This window comes from Capricornis sumatraensis, chromosome 23 (genome assembly GCF_032405125.1).
Source record: "Capricornis sumatraensis isolate serow.1 chromosome 23, serow.2, whole genome shotgun sequence".
In the NCBI taxonomy this organism is placed as follows: domain Eukaryota; kingdom Metazoa; phylum Chordata; class Mammalia; order Artiodactyla; family Bovidae; genus Capricornis; species Capricornis sumatraensis.
In genome coordinates, this window is record NC_091091.1 from 18,303,663 (window position 1) to 18,326,961 (window position 23,299).

At 47.7% G+C, this 23,299-nt stretch overlaps 1 protein-coding gene across 1 annotated transcript in view; it reads right to left on the reverse strand.

Annotated features, from left to right (window-relative positions):
• Positions 1-18,711, reverse strand: part of TLL2 (tolloid like 2) — a 141,089-nt gene extending 122,378 nt beyond the window's left edge. Inside the window, exon 1 of the mRNA XM_068961545.1 lies at positions 18,522-18,711. Coding sequence (XP_068817646.1) covers positions 18,522-18,711 — 190 coding nt within the window. The remainder of the gene's footprint in view (positions 1-18,521) is intronic.
• Positions 18,712-23,299: the final 4,588 nt, after the last annotated feature.

The following is a 23,299-nucleotide window of genomic DNA, read 5'->3' on the forward strand; positions in this document are numbered from 1 at the left end:
AGAGTCCTGGATTTATCCCATAGGAGTGACCTCCAGCAAGTACTCACCTGACCTCATCTCACTTCACCTCCATCAACCAGGCCAGTCCTTGATTTTCATTTCTACACCTACGGCCTGGCCTTGCAGGAAGTTTATTTTTCAATTATCCACTCACGGTCCTAATCACAAATGATTCCCAGGCCCTGCCCACATTTACGGATTCAGAATCTCTAGGGACAGGGTGCAGGAATATGCGTGTCAAGTTCATATCCTGCCCAGCCCCACAGGTGACTCACTCACTCACTGAAGTTTGGAGAGCAGTGGAGGTGATGTCTCCAGGTCCCTCTGGCTCTCATGTTGATTTCAGTCCAATTTCTTTTAGAGAAGCATAGGGCATCTACCTAGGACCTACCATTTATAGATAGGTCCATCCCAATAACCAGCCACTCAGGAAGGACCTCTCTAATGCTCCACAAGACGGTCACCTAGAGGGGAGCAGAGACTCCTGGAAGAGTCTTCAGACCATTGGAATTCCTCTCAGGGAACAGGCTGAGGTGGGCTGGAGGGGCCAGAGGCGGGGAGGGTAACAGGGAAATCCTACCCAGAGACACATTTAGTTCACGTCAAGTTTCCAGCAGAGGGATTTACCAGGTTTAAAGCAGTTTTCTGTGAATCTTTGTCAAGGGAGTGTATGTACAAACAAACAGGGAGGGTTTTTTTTTTTTTAGTAAAAAGTTAATCGGCTTAAAGTGTGCAACTAAATAAGCAAAGCTTACATGAAAGTGACCCACAGAGAAAGGACCTGATGGAAAGAAAGTTCTAGGAAATACAATATGGCCTCTATGTTCTTTTGTAGTTCCACGCCATAAATATTCATGGGGTGGTGTTAATGGGGTCCGCAGCTCTATGCAACCACAATAGTTTTCTTGTCTATTCTCAGGACCATGAACTTTGAAACCATGAACCTAAATTTCAGGACTCTGCATTCAGGCATGTTTGCAGAGCAGGAGGGGAGAGGTTCAGGCTGGCAGAGGACAGAGGAGAGGAAACGGGAGGACCTGTGAATCATGCCTCCTGAATCTTCTGGTTGAGATTAAAGAGGAGAATCTGTTTAGTATGGGAGGCCTCTTGTCTCCAGGGTCTCCAGCTGCTCTAGCCTGGGGAAATGGCCTTCACAGGCATGGAGGACTTAGTTACTCAAGCATATGGCAGAGATGGGTGGGGAAAAGGAAATAGTTTAATTGGATCAAACAGAGTTGCTGCAGGTTCTACATGAACACACACACACACACAAACAAGTTTGAATCATGGCATTTCTAAGATGGAGAGAGTTTAAAAGTCACTCAAGCAATGCCCTTGTTTTCCATATGAGGAAACTAAAATCCAGGAAGGTTAATTGACTTGCTTAAAATATCACATCTAGAAGCCACATCTGCTGACTATCAACCAGTGATGGCAAATATGAGACAAACATGCATCCCTCTTAGCCCCTCTATCCCAGGGCAATTATCCTTAGCTAATCACAGCCCTACTGCCCTGGACAGGAGGCCACAGCCTTCATATCTATCTCAACACAGTCTACAGAGAGCTAGCACAAAAGGATGGAGATGCCAGGTGATTTGGGACCTATTTGCCATCTAGGCCCTAAATCATGCTGGCAACGTCCATAACCCATTGGCCATTTGTTCCAGCTAAGAGTTTTCTATTCGAAGCCACTTACAGTCTGAACTCAGGGGTCTGAGCGTGCACACCAGAAAAGCAGCAGGACCTGAGAATCCATAGGACTTCCTGTGTTAAAGGTCAATCATGAAAAAATGCTTAGCATCACTAATTATCAGAGAAACGCACATCAAAAATCACAATAAGGCATCCCTTCACACTTGTCAGAATGGCTATCATCAAAAAATCTACAAATAAGAAATGTTCGAGAAAGGGGAACCCTTGACCATTGCTGGGAACGTTAATTGGTGCAGCCTCTATGGAAAATGGTATGCAGGTTCCTTATAAAAACAAAAATAGAACTATCATGGATCCATGCATGCTAAGTTGCTTCAGTGTGTCCGACTCTGTGTGACCCTATGGCTCACAGCCTGCCAAGCTCCTTTGTCCGTGGGATTCTCTAGGCAAGAACACTGGAGTGGGTTGTCATGCCCTCCTCCAGAGGGTCTTCCTGACCCAGGGATCAAACCTACGTCTCTTAGGTCTCCTGCATTGGCAGGGGGGTTCTTTACCACTAGCGCAACCTGGGAAGCTCAGAACTACCATATGATCCAACAATTCCGCTTCTGGGTGGAAGTGAAAACCCTGATTCACAAAGGTGGATACAGAAAAACGTCTGTAGCAGTGCTGATTTACAATAGCCAAGATATGGGAGCAACCCAAGTGCCTATCAACAGATGAGTGGGTTAAGAAGATACTTCATTTTATACAAATACAATGGAATATTACTCAGCCATAAAAAGAATAAAATACTGCCATTTGCAGCCATGTAGGTAGCCCTAGACGATATTATGCTTAGTGAAATAAGTCAAAGACAGATACTACATGGTATCACTTATATTTGGAATCGAAAAAATAGTAGAAATGAATGTATGTACAAAACAGAAACAGACTCACAGACAGAGAAAACAAACTTGTGGTTACAAACAAGATTGTTACAAAACAAACAGGGGAGAGGGAAAGACAAATTACAGGTCTAGGAATAACAGATGCTGCTGCTGCTGCTAAGTCGCTTCAGTTGTGTCCGACTCTGTGTGACCCCATAGACAGCAGCCCACCAGGCTCCCCTGTCCCTGGGATTCTCCAGGCAAGAACACTGGAGTGGGTTGCCATTTCCTTCTCCAATGCATGAAAGTGAAAAGTGAAAATGAAGTCACTCAGTTGTGTCTGACTCTTAGCGACCCCATGGACTGCAGCCCACCAGAGTCTCCTCCGTCCATGGGATTTTCCAGGCAAGAGTACTGGAGTGGGATGCCATTGCCTTCTCTGAGGAATAACAGATACAAACTACTATATATAAAATAGGCAACAAGGATATACTGTATAGGATATGGAAATTTACCTATTATCTTGTAATAACCTATAATTAATATAATATGCAAAAAAACTGAATCATTGTGCTCTAAACCTGAAACCAACACAATACTATAAATCAACTATACTTAACAAAAATCTTTTTAACGTCAGTCAGGACCTAGGAGAGCACCACAAACAGACGGGTACCACAGAGCAACTCAGCTCTGAAAGCTGATCCCATCTCAAGAGAACACCCAGTTTTGCTTTCTGCCTTGGTTGGCATCATCCTACTTTCCAGAGGAGCCAAGAGGCTACCTTGCTCAAGGTAGACATTACCTTCTGTCTTGCCTCTTCATCTATATTACAGTAAGTTTGCACCAATGCACTTTAGATCCATGTTCCAAGCAGGACTCACTTGGCTTAAGAAATACCTGCTCAGCTAATTCTCCAGAAAAAAAAGATTCTCTACCAGTCTGGCATGAGCTGATAGGCCATATCTGCAAGGCTAGTCAAGTTTTACAGCTCCAAATCTATTTCATCTCACATGTCTGTGCACGTGTGTGTGCGTGCATGCTGTCACTTCAGCTGTGTCTGGCTCTTTGCGACCGTATAGACTACAGCGTACCAGGCTCCTCTGTCCGTGGGATTCTCCAGGCAAGAAAACTGGAGTGGGTTGCCACTTCCTCCTCCAGAGGATCTTCCCAACACAGGGATCAAACCCCAGTGTCTTAGGTCTGCACTGGCAGCTGGGCTCTTTACCACTAGCACCACCTGGGAAGCCCCTCACATGCCCACAGGTAACTTCTTGGACCCACAGGAAAAGGAGCCGTGATCAGTTAGTCATGTCTGCCACTGGCCTAGAAGAAGGAGTGGCATTGGAGGTGCCACACCTGGCCATTTACAAATGTATATTGTAAAGATACTGAAATCAGTTCCATCCACAGAAAAGAACACTTGCAGGAAGGCCTGAGCTCTGACTCAAGCTCTTCTTTTCATACTTACTTTCCACCCTCTCTGCCCTGCTCTGTGCACAGGAAGGCAGAGCCTGGGGACTGCTTCCTCCCCATCTCCCTGCTGTCTGGCTTCTGGTTGCCTTCAATCAGGAGGACACCCTGGTTGATCAGAGTGAAGAGAGGAGAGAGCTGTAGGCATTTCTTCCCTGCTTTCTCCCTACTTTGGTGCCAGATTCAAACTACCATATATAAAATAGACAGGCAAGGAGGATACACTTATAGCAGAAGGAATTTTACCCATTGTCTGATAGCTACCTATAGTGGAATATAACCTGCAAAAGAAAAAAAAAAACCAACCCTGAATCATTATGCTGTATACGTGAAGCTAACACAATAAGTGAAATCAACTATACTTCAAGTGACTCAGCCACCTACCCTCCTGCACAGGAGCTGGAGCTCCTGTAACACAGCTCAGCTCCCGTTTCTTCAGCCCCCGGGGAGACTTGGTAGTCTCTGGGTGCCTTGTGCTCTTCTCTGTTCCCTGACCCTGCCTGACAGTAGCCCCTTCCCGAAAATCTCTTCATTTGAGACATCTGGGGTAAAGTCTGGCTCCTGCTGCCATCTTATATCCTGTCCTAAGAAAGTCCTCCCATTATCTCCATAGCTAAACAGGAAGACGGCATTCTGACTGGTAAGGTGCATGGCCACTGTGGCCTAAGGTAACATTCTCATTGCTTAATTCCAGCAGCAAAGGACTTTGCTGTCTCACACCTGCTGTGGTCCCATAGCCTGAGCTCACATGGCCTCCAGTAAGTCATGGAGAAAAGGGTGCAGTTTAGGTTCTAAAAGCCAGAGGGTTCCTGGACTCCAATTTTGCATCTTATGTGCCTGATTCCAGGACCAGGCGTCTCTCCTAAGCCCTGATCTCTCCACTGTGGAATGATCTCTTGCCGAGCTCTAAGTTACCAGTGCAATTAAGCAGGACTCATTCTGAAGACAAAGGCCCACTGGAGAGCCAAGCAGTGCAGAGAGTGGACTGATACACTAGGTGGAAAGTAAAGGAGACCTGGGGTCCACCTCCAGGCATGCCAGGAGCTATCCATGTGACCGTGGACACATTACTGCCCTTCTAGGCCCTAAGGGTTCTCATAAGACAGAATAAATAATTTCAATGGTAACTTCCAACTCAAACATTCTAAAAGATTTTACCCTAAGATCTCACCTTGTGTGTCTAGTTAATGTTCACTAATGGTCATAAGCATATCATGATTTTGCCTAAATTTCTTCATAAAGGTTCAGCAAGTGTGGGCTCTTGTGGCAGAGGCTGTTTATTATCTACCAATTTTCTCCCTTCTCCCCTAAATAACACAACCTCTGATGTTCAGTCCCAGGCCTTCCAGAAGAAATATTTCCCAGAATCCCATATAGCTATCTGTGGTCATGTGACTAACTTTCAACCAACGAGATAAAAACAGATGGTATCTCCTGGGAACCTTATCTCTCATTCTTTGTCCTTTTTCTTTTCCATGCCTTCCATCTCCAGACTATGTTTGTGATGGTTTGAGCTTGGGCTACTGTCGTGGACCACGAAGACAAGGGCGTCAGCCTAGGGAGAGCGGAGGAGCAGGCTGGAAGCAGATTGGACCCTGGGGGGCTTCCTGGAGCAGAACCACCATCCTGGTCATAGATAGCAGAACTCCCGACTTTGAAGTGAGAAAGCAGTTCTGGCTCGTTTAGGGCAGTGGTCCGGCTATCACTATATTGCTTATCAGCTCTAGATCCACCCTTGTTTGTCATGTTTTGCGCTTTGTTTTGTGCTAGATCCGAACCCTGAAAACGTTTCTTGTCAGTAGAGGGCACTAGAGGGACATGGCAAGAGGAAGGGACTTCCTCGTTCGGGGGGGGGGGGGGGGGGGGGTCTCATCTTTCTTGCTCCTGTAGAGTGGTCACCAGCAATGCTCAGGAGACCCACTGGCACCCAACCTTCAGAGTTCTGACCAAACTCCAAAGGGCAATTCCCCACTTCTCAGCCTGTTCCTGCAGCATCTCAACAAACTTCTCCAGCTGTCAGGGGGCCACAGCCACATCCTTTCCTGTTAAGTCACAGCCTGGGAGGGTTGTGGGGGCGGAGGGACCTCTTTCAAATATATTCCTTCCCGAATAATTGCTCCCTATATCTACCATCCCTGTTTTCTTTAAAGTTCTCTCTGCCTCTTTTAGTAGTCATCCCTTTTTGCTAGTTAATAATCCTTATATTAAATTTTTGAATTACTTCTGAAATTACTGATGTGGTTTCAGTCTCCCATCTGGATCCTGAAGGCCACAGCCAATTAACATGGGTTCATTACTAGCAGTTCAACCTAATCTTAACTGAGCCATGCAGTCATCGCCACGGAGCAAGTGAGTGATAAAGACGGGAGAAGCTTTCTGCTTTTCGAAAATCTTCTCTCCCAAACTTATTTGTGACAAACATGATAGATAAAAGGTTGAAGTCTTCGTCTTTCATGGTTCCTGAAAAATGTTTAAAAAATGACCGTCTAATTAGAAAAATGAGCATAAACAGAAAGAAAAAAGAAAGTCCATAAATAAGGAGGGGGAAAGCCCATAAATAGGAAATGCACACAGCAAAATAAATACAAATGACCAAAATATATTTTCAAAATCTTAAAATTATTTGAAAAAGTACAATTATAATATAAATGCAAATTGAAACAAATGTAAATGATTTTTCTCTTATCAAACCTACAAAGACGTTAAAAACTAGAATATAAAAATGTTAATGTTAATCTTAATGAGAGTACGAAGAGTAAAAAATATATATTTATAATTTGAAGGGCAGTTTGAAAATAACAATCAGAAGTCCTAAAAGATCTGTACTTTTGACCCAGCAATTCAATGGGTAGAATATTTTTCTGAGAAAATAATTTAAAACATACACATAAATCAGGCAATAAGGATAACTCCAGCATGATTATTTACAAAAGCAAAAGAAAAGACTGGGAAAAAAAAATCTGTATGTCCAACAATATGGGATTGATTAAATTAAATATGGTGCTGCTGCTGCTGCTAAGTGCATCTATACCAAACAACTTAAAATAGATGCTATACAAGTATATTTATTACCTAAGCATCTTTATTGTCATGGAAAAAGGTTCATGGTACTAAGTGAAGTGAAATACAAGCAGTTCAAAACAATATATGTAGCATGCATGGAAAAACTCTGGGAGACTACGCAACAAATATTAAAAACAGTGACTCCTAGGCAATGGAATTGCCTGAAGGTTTTACTCTTGCTGGCTCTGTCTGTATTTTCTAAATGTTCTCCAGTGGATGTGTATTTGCTGTATAATTAAGAAAACTGTTTTATGTTAAAAAATGTATAATTTCCCTTTCCTGCCCATCTCAAGGGCACCCCAAAGCTTGCCGAGCATCTCTGGATGAACTCATTTATGTTTCTCTAGTCTTTGAGGCAGAACTCAGTTTGGGACCTGTCCTACACACAGAGCCATGATCTCTCCCCCATCTTCCCTTCCTTTCCATTCCTGAGGCCCAAGTCTGGACTCCATGCTCCCAAGCCTAGAACTCCTGGTGGTCCTCCTATTTCCTGCTTCTACAGATCCTAAACATCACTTGTCTTACAACGGCTGTCTGCTCAAAACACATCAATAGCTCCCCCTTGCTTAAGGAGTATGTTTTAAATGTCTCAGCTTGACATTCACTGTTTCAAACCTCTTTCAATCTTGTCACTAGTATTCAGCAGAGTAAGCCAGGTAATGCCACAGCTCCAGAAAACTGCAAAGCATTCCTGCTACCCTGTCTTGACTCATAATGTTTATTTTACCTGAAATGCTTTCCCCTGAATCCCTTTTTTAAAAAAAAATCTCATCCATCCTTCCAGGCCAAACTCAGGGCTCATCACCTCCCTTACCAGGAAGCCTTCCTTGATTGCCTTACAGTGACTGCTACCTTTTCCAAATCTCTATGGAATCTCATTTGCTCAGTTTTTCATTTGGCAATTATTGGTTGAGCACTCATCATGTGCCAAGCACTGCACTGGTGAGTGGGAAACCAAACGAGTCTAATTTTCTGCCCCTTGAAGTTCATTGTCTGATATGGAAACAGACACCGAGCAGATAAAGTCACTCCAATGACCATACCTAGTTACTGATTGTAAAACCTGTGGTACAAGGAAAAAAAGGTGGTGAGAGATTTAAGAGAAGGGACATGATTGAGATCAGGCCTGGGAAGGCCTTAGGGGGAAAGGACACCTAAACTCAGGGTCCTAAACAGATTGGGAGACCAGGGGGCAGCAGGGAGATGGGTGCAGATACCATCACAGTAGCCCACGTGGGAGTCGGTGGGGTTCAGATCAAACGGGGGCAGTAAAGAGGGAGAGAAGTGGATGGGCTGAAATTTGGAAACAGAATTGGCAGGACTTGGTTTGGACCGCCTGAGAGAAGGAGGGAGAGACCTGTATCTAGGATAGTGCCCCGTTCCTAGTTGAAGCACCTGGCATCCCCACCAGGTGCCACTTGGCATCTGCCACCATGGGGCCCAGACCCCAGCAAGCCATGGTTGAGCCCAGGGGGAGAGGACGGTGAACCAGTGCCAGCTCAGCGGGAAGGAGAATTGACCCAGGCATGGGATAATAAAGCGTCAGGGAGGAAGGTAGCCTGCTCCTGTGGGAAACTGGCTCAGGCAGGACTCATATCAACTCAAGGCCAGTAACCCAGGTGGGAGGAAGGAAAGGAGGCTCGGTGCAAATTGCAGGATGAGCCACGAGATAAGTGGCCCAGCTGGCGGAGCGGGCAAAGACTCGGGGCTGAACATCAACACTCAAGTGCCCGCGCAGGCGAGCTTGAGAATATTTATTGGTAATTGACAGAAGTGGTTAGAGAGTGGCGTGATCACAGATAGGTCTGTAACCAATCAGCAGGAAAGCTCAGTTCCTGTTGCTATGTTTGCATCCAGGCAGAACTGTATTATGAGCGGGCTAAGAGGATACCATGAGAAACCTGCTTCTATGCATTTGGTTTATCTGTTATCCTCTCCCTGCTTCATGGATGAGAGCAAGCGAGCTGTGGAGCAATAAATTACCACTTGCCGCACACTCTGGATCCCAAGAGAACTCTCTGCAGAGGGAGAGATAAGCCTGCACAGGCCACAGAGAGATTATCACTTATAGGGAAATTCTTAAACTGGGAACAATAACAGGTGTAATCATAATAGCAAGGGGAAGAGCTAACAATTAATGACCACTTGCTAAAAACTTTTTGTTCACTACCTCATTCAATCTGCAAACAAATCTAGTTGATGGGTTTTCATATCATTTTCCCAATAAGGAAACCGAAGCTCAGAGAGGTTAAGAAACTTAATCAAAGCCACACAAGCAACGAGGACATAGGTGGGCTTTAGGCCATGGGCTGCCTGATGCCAAAAGTAGTCTCTTATATGGGATATTTCATTGCTTTGCTCTGCCACCCAGGCTGCCACTCAACCAGAGCCTCTTTGGAAATCATGGGCCATCGAAGTCCTCTCCTTCTGGGGAGGGGAGAGTGGCTGGACCCATTGTCCTCAACTGACCTGACCCCCAGGCACTTATCTGGGCCTGGTAGGAAAGGGATGGGGCAACAGAGAGGATGAAAGATGCATTTCAACACCCTGTATTATTCATTTATTCTTCCCTCTGCTTTGGGACTAAGAATACTTTGAAGGCCAGAACTGTCTCATCCTTGTTGGGTTGTTAGCCAAGGACAGAGAAGAGGGGAGGGAGAAGGTGGAGGGTTATGGTGCTCTGGGGAACAAGTGGAAAATATGACCATCAGAATGAGCAGTGAGAGATGCTTGTTGATTTGGGGTGGGGGAGACAGGAGAAGGGAAGCTATTCCAGGGTTGGAAAGACCATGGTTTCAAGGGGAGAACAGGTGTTTGAGGTGTTTGTCTCACAGATTACAAGTTCAGTGTCCTGCGTGGGTCCTGGCCCAGCACTCCCTGGGTAGACACCTATCCTGCAATACCCACAAGATCATAAGATCTCGGAACACCTCTCATGAGTGCCCAGATCATGTCCTGGCTCTTTGAAAGACCAGTGGAGAGAATGGAAGGAAAAGAGCTTTATAAACAATGCTAAGGCAATGCTGTAACCACTGTGGGGTTTAATGCCATTATTCTTCCTCTTGAAAAACATAGTGAGGGGTGAGAAGGCAAAGGTTTGGAGACCAATGGAGTTACAGCCTCTATTTAGATTGCTCGACCATGTGTGCCAGAAGGATGTGCACTGCCATCGAATGCAATGTGAGCTCAAATCCTGCTTGCATCTTGGCTATTTGGACCCTGGAGGAATGCTTTTGGAAAGATGAGTGTCTGGGAGAACCACAGACTGAACGGAGGCTCAGATTAACACCAATCACATATCTAAAGTCAAGGGCTGGCTTCTAGAGTGAGACCTGGACATCTGTTTGGCTTGCAGCACAGGGAACTACCCCCCAACCCAGCCAAACATCAAGGAAGCCAATGAGAGCCATCGAAGGTTTGTTGATAGGGCAAGGTCTGGATATAGCAGAACCACTGCCATCAGCATCACTAGGAAACATAAAACTCTGAAATCATCATCTGCTCCAGTTGTTTCTTGCTCTTTGAAACCTTGCTGGATTTCTACGGAATGATAATAATAAAAATAATATTTATTGAATATTAAATATTCAGTTTACCATGTTCCAAGTACTATTCTAAGTGCTTTACCTATATTAACTCATCTAACCCTTATAATCACCCTCTGTGGTAGATATTAGTAACCACATTTTATGGGTGAAGAAATGGAGATCCAGAAACCTTAAGCAGCTCACTTATGGTCCCAAAGTCATTTAGTCCAAGAGCTGGGATCTGAATCTGGGCAATTTGTCTCCAGAGTCGGCTCACTCCTCAGAGCTCTCAGAGGAAGAGAAAGTGATACCATTCATGTAATTCAATTTAATGCGCATGACAAGTGTTTCGGAGGCCACAAAATGATAGCAATATTTCACAAATATTGAGTGCTTCTATTTGCTAAGCACAGTATCAACTGCCTTTCATTCAACAACTGCTGTGAAATAGGAGTTTCTATTAACTGCATGATGTAGAAGAGGAAACTGAGGCTTTACAGCTGCAGGACTCGCTCAAGCTCTCACGGCTAGTAAGTGACAGAGCTGAAAAGGGAAATACAAGTCAGCCTGACTCCAAAGCTTGGGTTCCAAAGCAACAGGCTAGGTGGTCAAACATCAGGCGAGGAGCCAGGTGCTCAAACACCCACAACCGGGCCAGGGAGAACCCCGAGAGTGGCCGGAGAAGCAGTGGTAAGGGAGGGCCAGGTCTGACGGGAGGCGCTGCCGGGTGGGAGGGCTGCTGCCCATCTGCACTCGGCTTCCATCAGGAGCATCTTCCCGCTGAGGAGGCCATGCCCAGGAGCTCCCGGGACAGGGCTGAGGTCTGATTGGCACTCAGCTCCTTAGCACCCAGGACCTGGCCCTGCAGTTGCCCGGCACCCTGTAGACGGAAGGCTGTTGTGATGGCTCCTCCTCTCCTCTCTCTGTGCTGGACAGAGGAATAAAGGACACTCCTCCACACACATGCCACCCCCAGCAGAGGCTGCAAGATGCTGACTGCAGCATCACTGGGCAGGAGAAAGAGGGAAACACGGGTCCCACTGACGTCAGAGTTGGGGACCCTCTTGCTGTTTTCTGCCTCCACTGTTGAGCTCCGCCTACAGAGCCAGCATCATAAGTCAGAGGAGCACCAATGTTGGGCAGAAGGTCTGGGCCTGAGGGTGTGTCTCCAGATGCAAAATGGAAATGATTCCAGCTGTTTGTCTGCTCTGGGGCCTGGACTGAAGGCCAACGGGGTGGTGTCCTTGCTATCTTTCAGCTCTCGGAACATCCTCACCCAAAAGGGGCTTATGCCTTCCCCTTCTGACCTCCCCTCCCACAGATGCTGGGCCCTAGCCTGGCTGGGACCTCTTGGCTCTGTCGGGCACCTGAAGGCCACCTGTTCTCTACCGGCTCGGTTAGCTGAATCCTCAGCCTGGGCAGCCGTGTGTCTCTGCAGAAGCCAAGACAATGTGTTTCCTCCCCTAGCTCTGCCTTGGCCCATCCTCAACTTTTTCCTAAAGTTCACCCTTCACTTACTTTTGAGACGCTGTTTGCCAATAATTATCAGATCTGAACTTAAGAATCTCTAACTAACTCTACTACATGAAATCACTTGTTCATGTATCACAAAAATTCAAATTCCTCTGGAGTGTTTCACCACAAGTTCCGGGAGTACTTGGGAGCACCTGCTCTGTGCTCTAGGGACATACATACCCATCACTGAACTCTCGCCTTGTCCGGAAACAGTGCTGAGCACGTGACAAATATTGCATCACTCAATCTTGGCAACCCTGAGAAGTGAATATCTGGAGTCTGCTCAAGGGAGGAAATTGAGGCTCAGAGAGGTTAAGTAACTTTCTAAAGGTCACAAAGCCTTGCACCAGCAGCAGATTTTGGACCCCAGTCTGTCAACTGTCAAAGCCCGGGCTCTTAACCACCTCATGCCCTGCCCTGGGGCACTTCAGGGGTGAAAAATTGGAAACCAAGGTGGACTAGATGCAGCTCCTGTCTGGAGAAGAGGGAAAGATCAACATTTCATTTCCATGCAGCTCTGGAATATTTTGACTCCATCAAATCAGCACCTGCCTGAATTGGCAAGGACACGAAGACAAGCAGGGATAAAAACAAAGTTGTAAAACTGCTAGCCGCCCTCACCTGGGTGTGGCCACCTGGGGAAAGACAAGGTGCCAGGGAGATGGTGGCTCCCACGCTAGGGACAGGCTATGCCAGGGAGACAGGCTTCTAGGAGGCACCACGGGAGCCTCACATTTGTGCTGAAGAATCTGTGCCACGAAGGAAGGAAATCCTGGGAGTGCTGCCCAGGACTCCACGTCCCCACTCTCCACCGGGAGCTCTCTCAGGAGGGGCTGCTGCCCATCCGGCTGGCTCTGCTTCCCTTTCCAGGCTGACAGCAAGCTTGGAGGGTCCTTCAGACACGGACCCAGGCCACACAGGGCCAGGCAGAATCATCCTTCCTTCATTCAGCGAACATTGACACGTTTTGCGATGTGCTGTGGGGCACCGGGTTTACAGCAGTGACCGAGGTGGACAACCATCACTGGCCTCACACAGTCTGACATTCTAGCCTCACATCAGCAACGTGAGGGCTTGCAGGTAGGAGCTGCCCTAGAGAGCGCCATCGTAAAGAGGGCTCTGGTGACCCCCAAATGAGGAACTGATTGTAAGGTCACTGTCTCTGGGAGAGAATGACAAGACGGAGTGGGGCCCCAAATTCCAGGCAGAAGTCAAGTCTCAAAGCGTGAGGAAGGCCTGCAAACTTGGTCCCGGGAAATGGACTAGTTCCCAGGCCAGCCTCCTTACCCCAGCTCTGCTGCCATTAGCCGTCAGGGACTGCTGACTGTATTTATTCATGGACGAATATATATGCTTACCATATGTGAAGGCCTGGCATTTATTGACCCACCAACTGAAAAGTAAAGCTGGCTGTCAACTTTACTTTTATGAACCCAAAAGGCTATGTAGCACATTACAGTTTACAAGGTATTCGCATATTGTTTCAGCCTTAGGTAGACACTGCTGGTGACCTGAGTCCCAGATCGTCAGTTCCATGCGTCCACTGCATGGCTTCCCACTTTTCTACTTGAGAACCTTTTCTGAATCTAGAGCCCATGGCAACCACACAGAGAGGGGCAGGGAAGTTCACGCCTCAAGGAGCGTCACATTCTTCCAAACTGGCGGCACCAACATCCCCCATTCCACATGCTCTTTTTTTTTTAAGGGGTTTTACATATTTATTTATCTCTGTAGGCTGTGTGGGGTTCTTCTCTGCAGTGCACCAGCTTCTCTAGTTGCTACACGCAGGCTCTAGAGCACACCTGGGCTCAGTATTTGCGGAGTATGTGCTTAATTGCAGTATGTGGGATCCTAGCTCACCAATCAGGGATTGAACTCGGGCCCCCTGCTTTGGGAGCACGGGGTCTTAGCCACTGGACCACCAGGGAAGTCACTCCACATGCTCTTTTAACAATGTGACTTTAACACTCCTCCCTTGGATGGGTGGGCTGTGTTCATGTCCCTTGAATCGGGGAGAGCTTGTAACCATGGCAGAAGAGATGTTATGTAGGTCCCGAGGCAAGATCATGAGAAACTACAGCGGCCATCTGGTTCCCTTGGGATGCGTGCACCTAGAATCCAGTTGCCATGCTGTGAGGAAGCCTAACCAGTCCACATGGAGAGACCACACAGAGAGGCCACCTGTAGGTTCTGGCCAACAGTTCAACTGAGGCCCTGGGCAATAGCCAGCCTCAGCTGCCAGATGTGAGAGAACCAGTGAGCCTCCAATGATGCCAGCTCCCAGCTGTCAGTCACCCTCAGCCTGCATGCCTACCCAGCAGAGGCTCAGACACTGCGGAGCAGAGGCAGGTCATTTCTGCTGTGCCCTGTCCAAGTTCCGTGTCTACAGACTCACCTACGGGGTCAAATGGCGCTTGTTCAATACCACAGAGTTCGGGTGGTTTTTACACAGGGATAGAAGCTGGAAAAGGGAGCAAACAACGAAGAACAGTAGCTTTTGTATAAATGTTCCAGCCTCCTGTTTCCTGGGCAGATCATTCTGGGAGGACTTATGGAAGGGCTAGGTGGGAACACGGTCCTATTAACTTAAGGCAGTTACCTGGATTCCTCTCCCTTCACGGGATTTCCTCTTTCCAGGTCATACTTGCCCTGCTCCCTCACCCTGCTGCCTGGGATCACCTTCTAAACAATCTACACAGAAGTCCTGTCTAAGACCCTGCCCTCTCAGAAATACAGCTACAACTAGCCTTATGTCTGCCCTAGAAGCAGTTTTGTCCCCATCCCCATTTTGCAGATGACAAAACCGAGGCACAGAGAGGTGAAGGACTTGCTCCAGGCCATACGAAGAGTAAGAGGCAGGATCAGGATAAGGATCCAAGCCTCTGGCTCTGGGTGCAGCTAAGGAATTACGAGTGAGGGCAAGCAGGCTGGAGAAGCTCTCAGAAGCTTTGCAAAAGTTGTTCTCAAGGACATGGTGGTTGAAAGGATGTCTTGCAATTTACTCAGTCAAATGCTTGACCTCATTTGCAGTGTCAGATGAAAAGCAAACAGCAGATCCATGGGCCACCAGACAGAGACCACACCCAGGAAGCCCCACGCATCTTACCAGCCCCAGGTCAGGAGCACTTTTCAGGTCCACTCCCATTTCAAGATCATATGATTCGAAAGCATTCCTTTTTACAGCATTAAATAGATTGGTTTTTAAAATATATATTTATTTATTTGTTCGACTGAATCAGGTCTTAGTTGCAGCAGCTGGAATCTTTGTTGCAACACGTGGGCTTAGGTGTCCCAAGGTATGTGGGATTTTAGTTCCCTGACCAGGGATTGAACCTGAGTTTCCTACATTGGAAGATGGATTCTTAACCACTGGACCACCAGTGAAGTTCCTCAATTAGACTGTCTATTAGTAAATTTAAATTTCACAAGTCAAATCTTCCTCCAAAGATCAGCATGAAGATGTTCTTTCAACAAGTTTCTAGGAAATCTGTTTATTAACAGCTTATTAATGTTTATTACAGTACCTAACTGTAAGTCAGGTACTGTCCTAAGCACACTAACCTATTAGGAATCATCCTTATTTACAAATGAGGAAACTAAGGCCCCGAGAAGTCAAGTGACTTGCCCAGGGTCACACAGCTTGTAGATGACAGAGTAAATAGTAAAATAAGCAAACAGTAAAAGCGTAAATGACAGGACACTGATCAGTTTGGTCAGCCTCTGAGAGCCTGAGCTGGAAGCAAAGGTCATAGAGCCACACAGAAGGAAGGAGCCAGGGGCACAAACTTCAGGGCTCGCAAGGTGTGAAGGGGGCTGATGTGGACTAAGGGAGCCAGCTCCCTGGACCTGGCGGTCTGCCCCCCTAACTAGTCCAACAGTTTCACTCTAGGGATGAGGAACTAAGACTCAGAGAGGAACATGCCAAGGAACACAGCTCCTGAGAGGCTAGGAACAGACCCCAGACTCTCTGTCTGCACTCTGCATTCTCCACAGAATGGAGACCCCTGGCTCAAGAAGGGCAAGTGGGAGGTGTTTTAGATTTGAAGACCCAAGGCAGGTCCTAGACAAGGGGCTCTAGCCAAGAGGAGTCAGGGACTAGCATGTGACTGGGATAGGAGGACAGGCTACCCTTTAAGGTTTGGTTTGAATATAGAACCAGCAAAGGCAGTGCTCTTCTCAAGCCGAGAGGCACATCCTTTCACTGAGATGCCAGTCCTTGGTGAACTGCTTATTGTCCTTAGAAGGCTGTTCCCTTGCTCAGGGAATTTCCAGAAGCCTGAGCCTATTGATGTCTCTCTTGCCATCGCCCTCTTCTGGACACTCTAAGCATTGGCATGGATGAGGGAGAGGTCAGGGGGTTGGGAGGATGGAGGATGACTGTGGAGGATGCTCAGAGCTGGCTGAAACCCTACACCTACTTTCCCAGCCCTGCCCGCCCATCCCATCCCATCCCGTCCCGTCCCGTCCTGTCCCGTCCCATCCCATCCCATCTGGGAAGAGTCGCAGAACATGCAAGCCCTGGTTATCTAGCAATTTCTCCAAAATTACTGGAGAAAAACGAGGCCCCAAGCTGCCTTAGTGTTATTGCACAAAGCTGAGACCAGCAGCTGGAGAGCTCCCAGACAAGACCTATATCTCTTCACAGGACCCAGATGAGCACTCAGCGTCCTAGAGGTGCCAAGTACACTGACTGCTACCCCCGTCCAGGCCCACTCTGCCTCTCACAGGCCCCTGGTTCACATCCAGTAAAATCCAGGCTCTGACAGGTGCAGGTGATGGCCAATGGCAGATCTACTCCATGTAGCCCCCATCCCAGTTTGGTATCCTCAGTGTCCTTCTTCTCAGGCAAGGCCACCATTCATTGCTCCAGAGGCTCTTCAGGCCTGGTTGGGACCTACGTCCAGTGAGGAACCAAGACACCTCAGTCAGGACATGCTACCTGTGGATATTCTCTCAAATTACCCAGGGATCAACTCTTTGTCCTCCTTCCTAACTCAGAAACCCCACAAGGTACAGCAGTGGACTGTTACTCTGGAGAAATCTTCCTTCAGGGTAAGACCAGGCCCTCAAGCCTGGTTTGATCGGCACCCTCCGCAAGATTCTCAAGTCTTAGACGCTCTCCTAGGTTCTCTGGCCTCGGAGTAACCTGGTCTGCCCTAGATTTCAAGACTTCTGATCTGTCCAACCAGAGCCTAGACTACACTGGCTGCAGCAACACCACCACAAGCCGTGTCTTCATCACTATTCCATGTGCACAGAATTTCCCCATAAATTATCTGAGACCTCCGACAATTACTTCCCCAGTGCAGAAGAGCAAACTGAGCCTACTAGAGGGGAGACGGAGCCTCTCCAGGGAGTGAGGAACGGGGCCCACACTGGCCCACGGCACGCCCTCATTCAACAGAAGTAAAACACCTTGCCCTTCTGCGCATGGAGGATGCGAGCTTCCTTCTGTCCGCTCGTCTCAGAGGGCCGCCCACAGAACCAGCCGGACCCTGCCCAGACATAAACACCTCTACCCGCGGCCCCGGGCCAGGAGCTGCTCGGCGGGCTTCAGACCAATCCTCTCGGGAGTGTGAGCACCCCTTGGCGAGTGTGAGCACGATTCCAGCTGGGAACTGCCCCAGACCCACGGCTTTCTTTGGAACATGCGCTCGGGTTTTGCAGCGGCTGAAGCTGCTACCCTTGGGACACACGAGCCCCTAGTGGGAACTGGAGCTGCAGCGCCCGGGCCGCGATTAGCGCCAGAAACACCCGCGCGTCCCGGGGCGCGGCTTCCTGTCCGGATTAGAGCACCTGACGGCTTCCATCTCTGCCCGCCCAGCACGACCCCCACCTTCGACCACAGAGCAGGCTACGCGGAAGTCTGCAGCAACTCGAGTCATGTTCATTCTCCATCCATCGGCTACCGCTTTCCTTTTGCCCGCAGTGAAGCTTTCCCCTTTTAAACTCTCTTCCCAAGAGTAACCACAAGATCTTGGGAAACTTTGCGTGAAACTTACAAACGCCATGAAATCGGAACCAGAGACTCCGTCTAAACCTGGGAACGCCGCGCCCAGCCCGGTTCCCGCCCCTCTGCTCCAGCTCAGCGCGTCCGGCGGTGGGCCGTGCTGACCACCTGGCTGTCAGGCGACCCGGGGGCCCGCCCCAGCCCCTGGGCGCCCTCTCGGCCTCGGACACTTTGGGAACATTCCCGCGGCCGCCACTCGGTGCGCGCCGCACACCAGGGGCCAGGACGTCCCAGCCGGAGAGGTATTTAGGCAGTCCCTCTGGGGCATTGTTTTCCCGGGGAGTCCGGGGGATCTCAGCGGAGGGGAAGGGTGACCCGCCCCCACAGACTGCCGCGCTGGCTTGCCCACTACCTCGTTTGCATTTCAAAGGCAAACTTCTGCCGGACTTCCCCGGCGGCGGCACCTACCGGCTTTGCACGGGTCATGGTAATGCTCCAGCTGCTGCTCCGCGCTCTCCTCGCCTTCCAGCGCCGAGGAGTCCCAGGTGGCGTCCGAGCGCTCCCCGAGCCCCCCGGCGTCGCGGGGCAGCGGCAGCAGCAGTACCAGGAGAGGCAGCAGCAATGGCACAAGGGCCCCGAGCGCAGTCACACGGGGCATGGTTGCGAGCGGCCGGCAAGACCGAGGGAGTTGAGTGCACCGAAAGCTGGACTCTTGGGCGAGCGACCGCGTAGAGTCGGGTCGGCGGCAACCCGGCACGGCAATTACGCGCGCCTGCCGGGCATGGCTCGGGCGCGGAACCCCCAGAGCGCGGCGTCCCGGTCCGCGTCCGCGCGCCTGGGAAGCCGCTGCTCGGAGCTACTTGCTCGTCGGCCGAGGCTGCGGCGGCTGCGACTGTGGCAGTGGTTGGAACAGTGGCCGCTCCGCCCCTCTCCACCCGGGCTGGACCGCACAGCCTTCGCCAGGGGCCCCGGGCAGCCAATCACTCGGGCGCCCGAAGCGAGGCCCCTCCTCTTCCCGGCACCTCCGCAACTTCGGAGGAAGGGGAGCGAGGTGCAGAAGCTGAAGGCAAGGACCCGGGGCCTGCCGAGCTCCCACCGAGCAAAGGGCGCCCTTTTCTGGGTGTTACAGCGCCTCTGGCCCACCCTCCCTTCTACGCTGCTCCTGAAGATCAAGGCTGGACTTCCCGCCTTGCTTTATTCTCAAAATTCACTTCACAACTCCCCGGTGCACACGTGGGAAGGCAGGAGGCAGTGGCTAGAGCTGTGAGCGTCGGTCGGCAAACCTAATGCGAGCGATCCCCATTACCACCAGATCGCTCTGTGCTTTTCGGAGAATCATTTCCTTGCAGGGATGAAGCGAATCTTCTCTTTGGGTCGCTTTTGGCGCAGGAAAAAACCGACGATTACGATCCTCTCAGCTTTCTCCACATTCCCTCTTCCAGCCGTGACCGGCGCTTGCTGCAGTAACCACCTAACCTAACGTATGGCTGGTGATATTGAGTGGCTTAGAAAATAATGATTTAAAATGACGGATTTCCCCTCTACGTGACCCTATCCTTTAGGAAAACAGTGCAAGACGCTTCATACAGGCAAGACTGACAAACGAACGGCTATACCTACTATTTGTGTTAAATTACAGGCATGTTTTATTAAATAAGCCATTCACCATTAACTTGATAAAATAAAAACAACAAACTTCTGAAGTCTGGTTAATTTTTTGCTAATTAAAAACATATGCCCAAATAGTGTAAGAGAATAATCAAGAGATATTTGAAACCCCCTCCTATGCTGTACCTTAAATGTAAAAATTGTTAGAACTGAGCCAATTTGATTTATAGACATAAAAATGCTATTACCAAGAGGCTTTTCAAAGACCTTTCTACAAAAGCAAAATTGCCCCATTAAGAAGTAAAATACATCAATGTGTAGTCAGCATCACACCCAGTAGAATCTTTTTTCCATTTAAACTGCGAGCAGAAAAAAGGAACAAGATTTCCTTTGGGATTTCCACCTGGTTTCATAGTCACCAACGATAAAACAGCAGACAGGGAGCCCAGAGCTGGGCTTTGCACAGGACTCTGAATTTCTTGCATTATGATCATCTAGTAAGCAGGCTGACAAGCCCTACAACCCAGTAAAGGTTTAACTACTGGATGTTTTGTCTTGGCCCTTAGAAATGTAAGTTGACCCTGCTTCATGCTGAGCCTTCATCAAATGGGCATATATATATATATATATATAGGATGGAGCCAGACTGGGCAAGAACTGACAGAGGGGAGGGAGTAATCTGGGGCAAGCTGGCAGCAGGAGGGGAATGGATGCCACCAAATGGCAGGGAGGACCAAGTGGCCATTAAATAGGTATGGGAAGGAGTTGAACGTCATTTCTGCCTGAACGCTGGAAGGAGTCAAACCCAACGCCATAGGTCTCTGCATTTAACCCAGTGAAGGTCACCACCTGTCAGTAGACAAGTCCACGACGTCAACATCTCAAAGGCCTAACAAACTTCTGTGACACTTCCAGGTCTCCAGATGGCACTAGGCAAACAGCCAACTGGCCTCATTAGCAGGGAATTCCTCCGGAAAATAGACATTACAGGCGACCTCTTGTGCAAGCACTGAGGTTGTGAGCTTTTATTGCCTCTAATCCCCACCTCGTGAGTAGCTGCCAGGCTTCTCACCAACATTCTTTGCCCAAATATTTTGATGACAGTCGTGCTCTAGGATGAGCAGACTGCATCTTTATGTCAGATGCCATGTCTGAATACTATCTTAAAGGCTATCAAACAAGTATGAACGAACTACTTGAGTCATAGTAGAGAAAAGTTAGAAACAATCGAAAGCAATGGTTAATATTTTTTCTCAGCTTCATGTTTTCTGATTTCACTTACCACTTTTATATTTTAAACTCCAATCGGTGCTCAAATAATTTTATAAATGTATTTTTTAATTTCCATTAAAAAAATGAGATAGATTTGGAATAAAAGGCTCTGGGATCTAAAGCCACTCAACCCAGTTTCATTAGTTATTTGTGGGTTTCCTCCTCCACAGCTCATGATCGCAAGTCCATACAACTGTCCCTTTTCAGTCAGATGTCTGTCATCCACCCAACTCTTTGCTGCTACGCCCTATGCCAAGTTCCACAGCTCTCTTGCAGCAGCTCTCAAAACGCCTCCACCCCTACCAAGTTTTCCATAACTACTCGGCAGAGGTCCCTTTTTCCTCTGGATGCCTTTCCAGGTTACCACACACAACCTTCTCCAAGGTGGGGAGCAGACCTTTCAGGGTAAAGAGGGCACTCTCTTTTGCTGGTTTATTTCTTGGTTTCCATGAACTGACCACTGAGACAGTACTAAGTTTTTAAACTATTTCATACTGTTAGGATTTTCAGCAGCTGTTTAAAACCTTCTGTGGCTGAGATCCCTACCTAAGCCCGTTTAAGGGGGGAACATCAGGCCCTCCATCCACCATCAGGCTGTCCTTACATGTGTATTTCAGCCTTGACCTCTTGCCACCTCCATTATGTCTACTCACACTGCATTAAACATCTTGCATTCATCCTAATAGGGCCTTGCTGCTCCACGTCTTTGCTGGGCACAACTTCATAACTATACAGGCTGCATCTTCATGCCAACATTACAGCAGCTACCATACCTATACATTTAACCTGTTTGTCTGTCCTACCCTTCTGGGTCTCTAACCTGTATCAGACCTCTTACTCTCTGGACCCTCTTTGGACCCTCTCTTCCCTTCAGTGACCTCCAAGGTTAGGTCCCATAATCTCAGTGGCTTACACAGAGCCATAAGAACTGTGACATGGGCCAGTTTAAATGACTTATGTCAAAATTCCCCCTACAACTATGTCCTTCATTTAAAAAATTTGAAACTCCTGCCACCTTAAGTATGCAAAACCTTGAAGATAACTTTAAAAACATTTCTAGACTGCATTACCATTGACTCCATGTGTCCCAACACAAATTTATTCCCTCCCCTTCTAATGTTAAACTATTGATTAGCTATTTAATAGAAGCTCTCACTGTGAAATTCAGAAGTTGGTTGTACAACAGTTTCCTCTATTAAACTCCTAGTTTTCCAACCAGACAGAAGTGCCCACTAAAGAGATCTAAAGTACTCAAATTTGCACCGATTTAAACTATTCAGCTAACAGGACAAGTAAGGTGTCAACTGGGGCTAGTAATAAAATCAGGGGGTGAAAAGAATCAAGGAGGCTGACAAGAATTTAAATAACCAGTTACAACTGAAGACAAAAAAAAGTACAAATAGACATGGAGAAGTTCGCCACTACTTTTGATGTATTAGTAGTACAATAAAAATAATCCCATCCATTGCTATAGAACACTCATTTCCAACGTGACCTCTATGACTATCTCTTCCATAAGCCGGAGAAGTGACATCCCCATTTTACAGTTACAGCCGTCAAAACATTAGGACCTAATTTTGATTACTTCTGGGCTAAAGACAAGGAACTCTTTAGCTGCTCTGGTTTCTTAAAATGTAGCTGCCTCTGCTATCAGCTTCACAGGATAGTTCTGAGAGGACACAAGTGAAACTGTTGTGCAACAGCAGTACTAGACAAATACAAAGGCTCTGCAATCAGGAGGATGACAGGGACAGGGGAGTCTGAATGCTGGAGTCAGAGTTTGTATACAAAGAAAGTCAAAAGAATGGTAATGAGAGAAAAAAATCATTTCTTAAAAAGACAAATCTTAGTCATTATACCATTCTTCCCATTTTCTGTGTATTTTTTCCCTCAAAGTATGAAGTTGGGGAAAATACCCAAATCTCAACTTTTAAATCCGTTGTTTCAGGGGTCAGCACACTATGACCTGCTGGCTGTTTCTGCTGTTTTACTGGAACACAGCCATGCTCATTAGCTGATGTACTGTCTCCCAGGGCTGTTGTGCTACAATGGTAGAGCGGTTGTGACACAGACTGTATGGCTCTCAAAGCCTCAAATATTTCCTATTGGGCTTTTTACAGAAAGCTTGCTGACCCCTGCTTTATTTAATTGTGGAAAGCTATTAGTAATCTCTTCATATGCGTGCCAATAATAATGGGTTATCCTTTATGCTTGGATCATCTGTTTCAAAAAGGAAAGAAAGCAAGCATCCGAGGGAAGAACATTTGACTTTTTATTACTTTTAAAAATTCAACTTCAGTTAGATTAACAGACTAGATTAGAACTTCAAATGTGACACATTATATACTGCACTGGATTTCTATTAC